Here is a 13,123-nt window from a genome sequence, read left to right on the forward strand (position 1 = left end):
TTGAGTTATGAGGAGGTCAAAAGTGGCTCCAAATGGTTCGTGTAATATTACACACGGTGCTGCACGCCAGTTCTGCTATACTAGAACTTGGCTGACACGCTTCCGCGTGTCTAGAACCCGACATTGTGAAGATGAGGGAAGCCATTTATTGTCATGACATTAACTAATTACTTCCGAAACTGTAACTGTGTGTACAATGAATGGTTAATATGTATCCTTACTAATTATGTGAAACAGTTTTCTTATCTAAGGACAAGTAGGGAAAAGGAATGATATTACATATAATATTTGTCCAGAAATAAATGAAAGTTATATCTAGTAATTAATTAAACAAATCTAATAAAAAAATGTTTTGAACATTGAATCTGTGCCTTTGAAAAGGATTTCAAAGGTAATAGAAACTATATTTTTCCACTCGTTTAAATCGAATGGAAGTCCATTATTCAAAAAGTTTGCTCGGAAACTCTAATAATTTGCTACTGAAAGGAGCCGTGGTAACGAATAGCCACCTGTAACGAGCCCTAGTTAAGGCAGTTAATTTGTTCCGCACTGCGGAAATGAGGGAACTAATGACATCTCATTGACGAAAATAAGTACACGCTACAAGATTCCTCTTCATTTACAATTTTTTCCTTAAAAATAAATGATAGTAATATATTTTATTTACACAAAGAAAGCTTAATATTTATTAAGCCGTTAAATTAAATAATACAATTTAATCTTCGTGCTTAATGCTAAATTGCCCTAGGAGTATCACATAACGCTGGCAACAATATTACGTTCTGTTATATTACAGCGTGAAATACGAATGAAACAGTGCAAAACCTGGGTACCACTTAAGGCACTTCTTTGTCAATTTACGAAACCTTGCACGTTGCACTATGTTCTAAAACGTTCGCAATGGGATCAATCTCGGCAAAACTTATATTGTGATGTACATTATATATCAACTTTGAATGCAGTTATTTTTACATATGTTTTTTCAAAAAGTTATTAATTATAACATATACGCAACAGAACAACATTAATCTGTTTAATCGAGATTAATAAATAACCGTATGCCATCAATTTATTCCTTAAACAACAATGCATTCGTCAACAAACGAAAATTCAATCGTTCGTTGATTGATTTTCCACGTAGGGCTCTGAATTTAATTATCGTTTCATTATCTCTTATATTCTCGTTTACAATATCACCGCATTTAAATCAAGCTGTGAAAGAGCAACGTAAATTAATTATTTGATATTATGCTGGTTTTTAAATTGTTACAATTAAAAAATAAAACAGTTTATATCACGACCCTGCCAGGATTCGAACCTGGAATCTTCTGATCCGTAGTCAGACGCGTTATCCATTGCGCCACAGGGCCATATGATTTTAGTGCAAAATTAAGACATAGTTACCTAATTCTCAAACTTTACTGGAAGTCTTTGTATTATTGAACAATAATATCGTTTCTGTTATAAAGCTGTTTAAAAGTCAACACAGTTTCGTCGTAAACTTTCTAAAATTGTAACCTTTTATGTAATTTTTGGTGACTTTCCGAAATTGTAATAAAAACTATTAAGTACAAAAACAGAAATAGCCCACTATTTAAATTGGAATGAACCTTTACTACCTACTGTATAGATTGCAGAAGTTGTTTTTAATTTTTACTGACAACAATGATCAGGTTATAAAAAAAATTTGCAATTTGCAATTCATACTTGTTACGTGAATATACTAAATTTACAGCGGAATTAATTGCAAAGCGGAGTAAATCATACGAAAATATTATGATTATGTAATAAAACCTCTGAAAAAGCACTGCATCTTATGGTACAAGTTTTATGTATATTGGCTTAGTAACTTTTATAGTTAGGCACACAAAAAGTATCTTTATTGGAATAGATAGATAGATGTCAGGTACTAATTTAAGGAGTGAAAAAGACTTTTAATTTATGTCATATAGGTATTACAACTTTTGAAAATATATTAGGATACTTACAAAACTTTTTAATTAGTTATAGTAAGGGTTAGATTGGGAATTAACTTCCTACACTATAATTATATAAGAAAATATTGCATAAAATAGTGTAGTATACCTGTAAATATAATGACCTTGTTATTTAACCTTGTCCATGAACATGATAATACTGCAGTGCAAGTTACGCATGATAGTAATCACGAAAACGGTCCCACTTGGTATTGTAATAAGAACTAATTTAGTCTAACAAGCGTAATGTTGACAAATCTTGGTCGAGACCTAGTGGCACCTATTTGGCCTTCAGAATACTTCAACGGCACAAAGGCGCCTGGTAGAACATGTAAACAATGTTTATTAGAAGCATTTCAGGATCGAATTAAATCGAAGCTGTAGCTATATTATTACTTACTTTAATTTTATTTTTTGGAACGAAATTATTTTACACGGCTTACAGTACAATGATTTGGTTGAACATGAGGAAACGTTACATGAGGAAAAAGCGTTATGCCTACTCCAGGCGATCTTTCCCTCCCTCTTTTTATACACGGTTTTATTAAACGTATCTATTGATAACATTTTAATACACACAGGGGATTATTAAAATCAATTTTATTTCATTGTGTCTATTATTTATTAAATAATATATAGCAAAAGCAAATTCGTTCCAACCGGGTAGACCACGATACCTCGCGTTTTATTTTTAGAATTATTTACGCATTATAAACATATAAATTTTATAAAATATATCAATGTATATATTATAATGTATTTAAAAGAGGCAAACCAAAAGGTCACAGATTTCACAACGAATAACAAAAAAGAAAAAAATGTCTGCATATCTATATATGTATATAAATGACATTTCAGACTAAAACTAAAAGTTTTACTAAAACTCTTACTCTGAACTATAGAAGATCTGGAATTATTCTGAAAAAACTGCAATATATGGATGATTTTAGTAATGCATGACTGAAACGACTCCTTTCATACGTAGTTTGTGAATATTTATAAATAGAATATGTCCATATATTTTTATGCATTTATTATTATTCCTAGATGATGTAAAACTGACTAAGGCATGTTACATTTTAGCAATATTTGTTAAAAAATTATACACAAAAAGGCTATCTCGTAAATCTTGCCCATTATACATTGATAAGATACTAAGATCATTGCTGTAATGATCGTAGACATTCGTTGCTCTAAGCCTAATATTAATATATTCTAAGTTTAATCTGATTCAATCTTAAGAAATGTTTTCTCACTATAATCAAAATACTTCCTCAGAAAATCTCTCCCAGTAAAATATTCCAATTTCAATTAAAGAGTTCATTCAAATTATGAGAATCATTGAATATACCCATATCATTCTAACTATAACTATAATCGTAATATTTCCCGTAGTGATCGTATTCTAGCTCTTTGATTTCCGTTCCCATTCTTCCACTCCAACGAATCCAGTCGAGTCTAATCGGCGCCATATGCCTCGTTGAGCGGGACAATACAAGGCAATAAGTATAGACCTTGCTTTGATTATTTATTAATCAAAGAGATATAATTACTCCTTTTATTAATTATAAATAAAATAAAATTTATTGTAAAAAAAAGGACTCCTGTCTGCTTTATATGTATAATATCTAGAAATAGTCTGTAATACAGTTAATTATCTATTTCAAACAAAGATACATATGTCTTGCTGATTTGTTAGTTTTTAAATAATAATTTAACGAAGTAACTGATGGATATTGGCCTAAGGACCCATCGCCTATTTTAAGGAAAGGTTTGTAGCTTACTTAGTTGGGGAGTAAGCTGCACGCTGCTCCAATGCGTGTGGGCCGATAAACATGGTAGATTGTCAACTGCCATATTCAGGTTTATTCACGATGTTTTCCTTTACATCGGATCATGAGATGGAGATTAAGTTTCACATCTCGGAGCCGTGATTTCCTAAGCGATTTAATTTTACGTCACATTTGTGCTATTACGTTAAATCAAAATTATATGCAACTGATTAGTTTCGTATGTTTTTTTCATCATACTTATGAGTGTACATAGATATACTCGTATAGCTAAAATAAAGGAGTCGCTATGATAAAAAATAAGATACTAACCTTCTATTTTTTCTTTTGTGAATGCGTAAAATTGATTCAAACTCATCCGTCTCAGAACTATGGCTTGCTTATTTTTTTTTTAGATATATAATAATGCCCGTAAAAAAACTTAATGCAATTATGAAGATAGCTTTTATTAAGTACCTTTTAATAGAGCAATCAAAGGGACGACGTTTTTCTAATGAAATGCCTACGTTTGAAATTTTATCAAATAGAATAATAGTACAATCATGTGAAAAAGTTTTCTCCGAGTGTTTCAAAACTAAATTATAGATAAAAAATCATACATTAAATCAATTAAGTTATTACGTTCAAACAGATACGTATAAGTGAATAGAAAATTGAAAATCGATATGCAATTGAATTCTCCAGTCGACGGCAAAATGGCTCTGCAAGTTTAGCTAAAGAGATTAATCCTAGGAGATGGATCAAGCGCTTCTTCAATATCGGTTTAATATTGAAATTCTATAGAATAGTTTACTTCCGCTCGTATTCAAAGGTACAATTAAAATGACAGTTTTTGTAAGCTATTATAGTATGTGTTTGTTTGTTTTGAGCTCTTATATTCTTAATTAAATATTCTTTCTACGGTAAAATAACGGTATCTTTATATATTCTAATTTGTTGCTTAGATTTAACTATCTACTTACTTAAAATCCTAAGTAATAGCTCTTAATCCCGCTTCTGGGAAAGAGCCTTATCTCCTTTAAATATTTTTAGTTTATCCTTTATTCCTCCACTCTTGACTAAGGCTATGCAGGTGACAGATTTTATTCAAAAGCATGATATGAACTATAAATACAAATAAGACAATTTAAAAGTTGGTGATTCGAAGCCACAACCTTCATGATATGAGTATCAAGGGGACATATCGGTATGCACATAAAACTAGGTCATTTATACTCTAGTCATATAACTACTCATCAAGTGTATTATGAGCTCATTTATATATATAAAATAATAGTTATTAATTTATTTTTATATTAAACAAAGAAAAAGCGAAATGGATTTTTTATACAAAATTAAATTCAGTTTTAAATAACAGTAGTCAATGTAAAGATAATATTGACTCTGAGTCTAAGAGAGCACTTTAAGCAAGGCGTGTGACGTCATTTGAATTGGCTCTTTACTGTAAGTTATAGCCTCAATAAAACTGTTTGTCTATGAAGACATTCAGATTTCAGAGGTTCTTGCCGAGGGCTTTTATGAAGTGAATAATATTAGGCGAGAAGGAGGTGTTCAAAAGCTTAAGCAAATTGGTTTATGAAACTTAGTGTATTCATAATTTAATGTTGTCATCGAATAACTCAGAATATAATGTCGTTTCTTACGCGTTGATAAGCTGAAAAGATAGTCTATTTTGTTACACCAACATTGTTAACGACCTGGTTTATTGATAATACCGAGACGTTGACAGCGAGTAACAGGCCTAAGATTGCTTCTTATGTTAAAGAAATAAAGTAAGATTTGTCAGTACATCTTCATTTGTTAGAATCTTACAATATTATTTCAAATGTATATTTTATTTAAATGAAGACTTCGACTTTGATGGTAAGAAATTGTTACTATTTAATTATTTATTATATTATTAATTTATATAATCAAGTAGTTGTAATATTTTTACAGTTATAGTGTATATATAGTGAAAGAAATCAAAGAAGAACGAATATAAAGGATTTAGTAATTTAACTAATTAGAGAGACTTTTAAGGAATTAAGGTTACACGAGCGGATACTCGTAGCAGCATGAAGTTACTTTGAGGCAGAGTAGCGTAATGAATTCAAATTCGTTGGGGTAAAATTTTCTGATCAATACTTAGCTTCTGTAAACTTTCTGAAAACAAACTGAATCTATGAATATTTAGGAGGCCCGGATCTTTGTAGCTTCGTCTAAATAACCTGTAAGTTCATGAATTTTAATGATTTTATTTAAATTTAAAACACAGTTGAAGAACTAAATTAACTAGGAGTAAATACTATCCTGTGTTTATAGTTTTTCCTAACATCATTAATATTTAGACAACAAGGATGAGAAACAAAGAATAATTTAAAGTTTTTACCCTACCCATAATCATATTTTCATACTCGTATGCGCTTCACAGCATCGTAATCATGTTTCAGACTGCTTTATTGGCTTAATGGCTGGCTTATACGGCGACAGACAACGAGTACCTAGGTTAAAATGCAAGTCAATAAAGAAATTATTGGATTTGTTGCAAACAATTTTTCATCAGGAAGTTAACGGATTTTACAGTGGCGTACCTCGAAACGCCCCTAATCTGTTGATACTCCATGAATTCTTTTGTTTGTATCGGATGTGCTTTTCCATCGGATTTTGTAATTAAATAAAGATTGCACTTGGTTTTGTACATAAACTTGTGCACTATCATACGTACAGAATTATGATTCTGATGGAAAACTTATCTTCTATGATATGTCATAGAAGGCTAGGTCTTCTTTCAGAATGGACATCATCAAGATGGTGTCTTATTTCGTGCCTCTATAATAAATAAAATGAAATACTATACAAGCTTTCAGCTTCTATATTAATTTTTAGGTGGTTTTAAGGAAATCTGAAACTTACTTTTCGTAGTTCACAAATATAAAGGATTTTTCGTATAAAATTTCATCGCCACAAAATATATTTTTATAGCAACCTGACCTTTTAACCAATACCTAAAATGTTTTCATTAAATTTCCTGTTTCATATTTCGAATATGATATTCATACCATTCGAAGATGACCACTATTTTCAGCTACAGAGTAAAAAAAAAAACAAAAAAAAATGTCAAAAAGAACCAACGGCTTAAATATTATACTAGCTTGTGGAGCTTCAGTTTTCAGCTCTGATTGGTATCGCCGTCGAAACTTTCATTTATCTATAAAAAAATATATATATATATATATAACATAATATATATTTACTAATAAAGTGACTATTGTGAAACTTTGTTCATTTATTACTTGTCCTGATAGGTTTACACTGAACAAACATCAAGATTGGAATTAATTAATTTTAGGCGCGTGTTAACATTGTGGATTTATTCCTTGATTAAATTTGTTCATCGTTTGTTTCTGTTAATAAAAATAATGGTAGGTAGGGCTGAATATCGTCATATCTTTAAAAGTTTTTATTGAAATTGCGCTTGTAATTAAGTATGACATAAATATATTCTTTTAAAGCAAACAATAAAAAGTGACTAAAAACTTAAGAAATATAAGATTTTGTAAAAGTTTAAAGACAATATGGTGGATTCTGATGTAAATAATTATTTTGAATAATATTCCACCACGCTAGTTAACCCTTATGTGAGTGACGAGGTACCCGGGTACCTTTGGCTATTTTAAATTTAAAAAAAAGTATGTTTTACGCCCCGTAGGTACCTGTAACTTCGTGAGAGCTCCTAACTATTTATAAATTACATATCTTTTAATGTTTTGACCAAGTCTATTATTTACAATGTTTTGTGGAAACCAAAACATATTTTAAACTCACAATCGAGTGACAAGGTACCCGGGTACCTCTTTGTGTGTTGTATGACTATGAAAAAAGCATTTATAATTTCGTATTAAAATTAAATAATAAACATGTTTTATTTTTATAATAGTTACAAATTCTTTGTTCATACAGAATTAGTACAGCTCTCGAAGCAGGTGTTACATGTTGGACGAGTTACTGCATGTTCATCACAAATTGGTTTTCTGCAGTTGGTGCAAGCTTTTCGAGTTTTTCTTTGCTTGCGTTTGAGTTCTCTGCATAGGTAACAACTTCCGACGACTGCAACACGCCCGGTAGAATCTCGTCTAGTCTGACTTATAGAAGTTGTAGGTCCAGAAGAAATTGACGGCCTAAGTTCTCGACCAAGCACGTCCTGCATTGCAGATCTCACATGTAATTTTGATGTCACAATGCAATTTTTTGATCTCTCTTCTATATTTTTACTACACAGTTGTAAACTCAATGATTTTAAAAATTTTCTACGTCTGTCACTCGAGGTCAATTGTGGGTTATGTTCCATGTAAATGATATATGCCGCCAAAGCTGCAATGTCAATGATGTTGTAAAAAAGTGCTAAAGGCCACCGATTTGTTCTGCGTTTTACAGTATATTCTGCTAAAAGCTTATCCATGTTATCCACTCCACTTTTGGTTTTATTATAATATAAAATTATTTCAGGCTTGGCAGTTTCCTTATAACTTTCAATTACTGGTGACATGTGCATTGATGACAACATTATTACTGCTTTCTTTTTTTTAGGTACGTAAGAGCATACAGTTGCTGCTTTGCTAAATGCGAAGTTAGAGGAATAAATCGACCTCTCCTTGTGTGCTTGCATATTTGCAGGAAGAAACCGTTTATTTTTTCTTACCGTTCCAACAAGTGTCATATTCCATGAATTCAAGGAATGAGCCAGTTGCAGCGACGTAAAAAAATTATCCGTAGTTACATTGAGCCCTGAATTTTTATATTTAGCCACTAGATCTAATACAGTGCATTCTCCTACATTTGTTTGACGCATGCCATCACTTGACTTTCCTGTATATATTAGTCCATTTAGGGGGTAGGAATTATTTGCATCACAAGCCCAGAATATTTTTATGCCATACTTTTCTGGTTTTGATGGCATGTATTGAGTAAAGCGAGTCCGCCCACGATATCCATATAGCTGTTTGTCAACGGTAATACATTCACGAGGCTTGTAGAGTTTTTTCAAATTTGAAATAAACATAGTCCAAATATCTCGTATAGCAGCGGCTTTATCAGCTAACAAACGTTCAAGGCGCGTTACATCATTATCAAACCTTATGAAGCGTAGCAGCATTTTGAATCTATCATGGGACATCGCAGCACGAAATAATGGTAAGTGACTGGATTTCCAAAGTTCAGTCAAATGCTCTTTATTAGATCTATGCACCCCACTAAAGATTAGAATACCAAAAAATGCATCCAATTCTTGTTCTGTGAATGGTTTGAATATTTTTTGTTTTGGTCGCTTGCTAATATCAGGGTAATTTTCCATCAGTCTATTATTGTATGCTTCAGTAACCTTTGTCCCTTTACGATTAGTTTCCCTCAAGATTATGTCACACATTTCATTGGACAATATATTTTTGAATATTTCCATTTGATTATAAAGTTTACTGAAAGATGCAGCTCCGCCCCGTTGGCGAAGAATATTTCGGTTACTAGTTTGTGTTCTGGGAAGTGGTTCAGACTGCCACCGCGTTCCATCTTTTGCAATAAGAATATTTTCAAGCGATTCCCCTTCAAAACTCGCATCGGAATCGTAAGAATCAATCTCATTTTCGACTTCAGCTTCTGGCTCAACGTCCGAAATTTCAAATCTACTCTCTTCAACCAAAGGAATATAATCATGTTCATTATCAGAAGCAACAAACTCACCCTCGTCACTAGAAGATTCTTCTAATATCGCTAGTAATTCTGTTGAATTATATCTTCGAACACGTGATCTTTGTTGAGAAGTACTCGCTCCGATATTCATAATGAAATAATTATAAACTCACAAAATATAAATATACTCGAACAATAGAAACAAACGTATGCAGTCAAATGTCAAGCACGATGCAATGAATGGATTCAGTGTTTCTTGCGCGTCGATAACCATGTACCGCACTCCACTTCTCCTCCACTTTGATCGCCACAGATTGTCAACTGTTTAGCTTAGTTAAAATAATAATATTCAAAGTATATGTAACACAAAAGCAGACCTTGATTGTTTACATTACTTATAAACTGTATGAAGGTACCCGGGTACCTCGTCACTCTGTTAAAGGTGTTTTACTTGTCACTCACATAAGGGTTAAATACAGGTGGGTGAGATAAGAAAATATACGTTGTATTATAATTCTTAGCTAGCGGAGAATCCGGCAGGTATCAGACAGCAAATAATTTACATATTTTATTGTTAATGATGAGCCCTGCAATGCTGTTTTATAAGAGCTGCTTCGATTCTCACTCTGAAAATGTTCTTAATTGTTATCACATTCCGATAAATCAGGATCGTGTTCTGTTGTGAGCTCCAAGTTGTTTTTAAAGAATACCTCTACACTCATATATCATTCATGTAACAGACTAACAACAGCTTATTATGTACAATCAGTTTTATGTCTACGCTATAAAAGCTAAAATACCACGCGAACGTAGAACAAGAGATCATATTCAAATTATGTTAAAATAATGAATTGTAAACCATACAGTCGTGTTACTCTTATGCAGCAAACATGAATTAGAACTTTGAAAACAAATTATGCTTTGAACATAATTCAAATTGGTTTGGAAACAGGGATTTACTTTTATAATTACTGTAATCCTGTTACAAAATGTTATGATATTTGTTTAAAATATAATTAATAAAAATACTGTCACTATACAAATGGGTTTCTTTTTAATATAAATTTTCTTAATTGGTTGGAATATTCGACCGCGTGGACGGTCGAATTATTGTTAACGTTGTGACTAAGCCGAGTTAAATTTCTGACTTATCGGATCTCATTTAATTAGTGATTTTATAGATCCACTGTATATAAAATTCGGTCGTATTTTCCAGCTTTTAATGACGAGAACCATTAAGTGATACGATACGAGTTCGGTACACATTATTGGGACGCACCAGCATTAATTAATAAACCACGATGATTGGCAACAATGTCAATTTGATGTTTGACAAACTTGTTGCGTTGTAACGATAGCTTGAATTATTAATATAACTGTGATGCTTTTATATTAATTGTTTATTTATATTTAATCTATATTTTAATACCTTGCTCATATTACGAATGAAAAATCAAGAATGAAAAATAGTAGCCGCCTTAAGTTTATTTATTTATTTATTTATTTATTATGTTTTGCTAGCGGATGTTACATAAATTACACACCAATGAAATCATGTACAAAATAAGATACATTATGTACACCCATTCAAAAGCAAAAACTGCATGCATAGCGTTCTTGCTCCGATTACAATTATATAATTAAATATTAAAGTGCTTGATTAACATTAAGTAACAATATTTCGACATTGAAAGGAGAAAAAAAAAGAAAAGTGAAGAACAGAAATAACAAAAACCACATTACAAAGTACTATAAGTTTACATATTTACATTTATATGCTATTGTAACATTCTTTCTGTAATAACTTTACGGAAAGTCTTAGGTGAGTCCGTACTGATATCGAGCAAATCACTAAGCCCATTGTATAGTTTACACAAACGTGGTAGTATTGAGTTTTGAGCAAAAACAGTTCTGCAGAGAGGTGGTACTAACAGCGTAATAGGTTTTCGAGGATATCTGTAAGGCACCCTGAAATTTAATTTAGAGAGTAAGCTTGAGCAATCAATTTTATTATGAAGTAGTTTATATAGAAACGTAAGGTCCAGTAAGTCTCTTCTTTGTTCTAAGCTAATCATTTTAAAATATTTTAGTCTATTTTTATAGGATGTTATAGATTTCTGAATTCTAGCTTGATAGGAAATATGCCATAAAAACCTTTTTTGAATACGTTCAAGTCTAAGACAATGGGCAGAATAGTGAGGTCGCCAGACAACACTACAGTATTCAAGCTGGCTACGAACGAGGCTATTGTATAGGATTATTTTTGTTCTGACTTGTTTAAACGGCTTTGTAGTCCTAATAACGAAACCCAATAATTTCGAAGCTTTCTTAACAATTGCATCATGGTGAGATACAAAGGTTAGCTTGTTATCTAATAAAACTCCCAAATCATTAATGGCATTAACTTCATCTAGATTGTTACCGTACAAATTGTAAGTAGTAGGTATATACTTTAATTTACGTGTGAATTTTATGTGTACGCATTTTTTTTTATTTTATTTATAGATTATGTGTAATTCAATATTAAGTTCATTGTTTTAAGTAAATAAAACCAAAAACGTGATTGTGGAATCAGAATTAAAAAGATCTAAAAAGCAATCAGTGGAATAGTTATGATATTATTCAACTAATTGCTGTCCAGTGATGTATGTTGCACTTTTTTTATTGTTTTATATTTGATCTCGCTGGAAAAACCCGTTACGCGTTTACTAATATTGCTATTAACCCTTCTAATTAAGTTTATAGCTTGTGTTAGGAATGGCGGTGATAATAGCCCAAGGAGTCAGAACAGTCGATCCTGCGATTTTTTTACATCGCTAGACGGCCCTAAGAGATTGAGCTATTGACGCTTCAATTACACAGTAATCAATAAATTTATCCTAAAAAAATATCAATAATTTTAATATGATATACAAATGAATTCCGTTTGAATGATGTAAAAAGTTTTAATCACTTAACTGAGTAACTACGTTAAATGCGCGACAAGTATGAACCTACAAACATAATTTATCAAGTACATACAATATTAGTAGAGACTGGGAAGTCATGAGAATTTGGTTAGAAATCCTTAGACATTTAAGATAACAATCATTATGCAATTCAAACGGGACCAACCGACAAGTCTAATTAAAAGCTAACAGCTGAGCCGACGGAGCGTATGTACGCAAGGAACAAATACTCAATGCAAAGGAGTAAATGAAAGGCAAACATTATATTAAGGGTGGGTACTTAATCATCAAACGGTTCGTTTATTTTAAGAAGATTGCTATTAGGGGTTCAGTGATACGAAATAACACAATTTAAAAGTTTATGTGTATACAAAATTATTCAAGTATGCTATTATATTTGTATAACTTTTATGTTTGTATAAGATCTTTTCAATCGACTTTTACAGAATTTCAAGGTCAATTTACAGTGCAAAATGTCTGTATAAAATAATTCCCCCTCGTTTTTACAATACATTTAATGAGTTGAGTGTGTTTCAATTTACGTAATTTTAATGGAATCGTGACTGAATATCAACGCAAAGATTAAACTATATTATAAAAAAAAATTGAAATTTGAATCAGTCCTTTTGAAATTTAAAAGACGAACGGTATTTTAAGTAATTTGGTTTTAAGACGGCCACCGCGCCCCTACAGTTTTCAACTCATCCAATCGATCCCAACACGGGAAGGGCTAGTTCATTTATAT

General features: G+C 31.6%; 1 protein-coding gene and 1 non-coding gene across 2 annotated transcripts; both read right to left on the minus strand.

Annotated features, from left to right (window-relative positions):
* Positions 1-1,297: 1,297 nt before the first annotated feature.
* On the minus strand, positions 1,298-1,370 carry Trnar-acg. The gene has a single exon. It is a non-coding gene; the product is annotated as a tRNA-Arg (tRNA).
* A 6,330-nt stretch (positions 1,371-7,700) lies between these two features.
* On the minus strand, positions 7,701-9,581 carry LOC125068973 (piggyBac transposable element-derived protein 1-like). Its single transcript, XM_047678379.1, has one exon. The coding sequence runs from the start codon at positions 9,579-9,581 to the stop codon at positions 7,701-7,703; it is 1,881 nt and encodes a 626-aa protein (XP_047534335.1).
* Between the last annotated feature and the right edge of the window lie 3,542 nt (positions 9,582-13,123).

This window comes from Vanessa atalanta, chromosome 14, assembly GCF_905147765.1.
Source record: "Vanessa atalanta chromosome 14, ilVanAtal1.2, whole genome shotgun sequence".
Lineage (NCBI taxonomy): Eukaryota > Metazoa > Arthropoda > Insecta > Lepidoptera > Nymphalidae > Vanessa > Vanessa atalanta.

Excerpts from the sequence above, each read along its gene's own strand:
- LOC125068973 (XM_047678379.1), bottom strand. The coding sequence starts at position 9,581 with ATGAATATCGGAGCGAGTACTTCTCAACAAAGATCACGTGTTCGAAGA.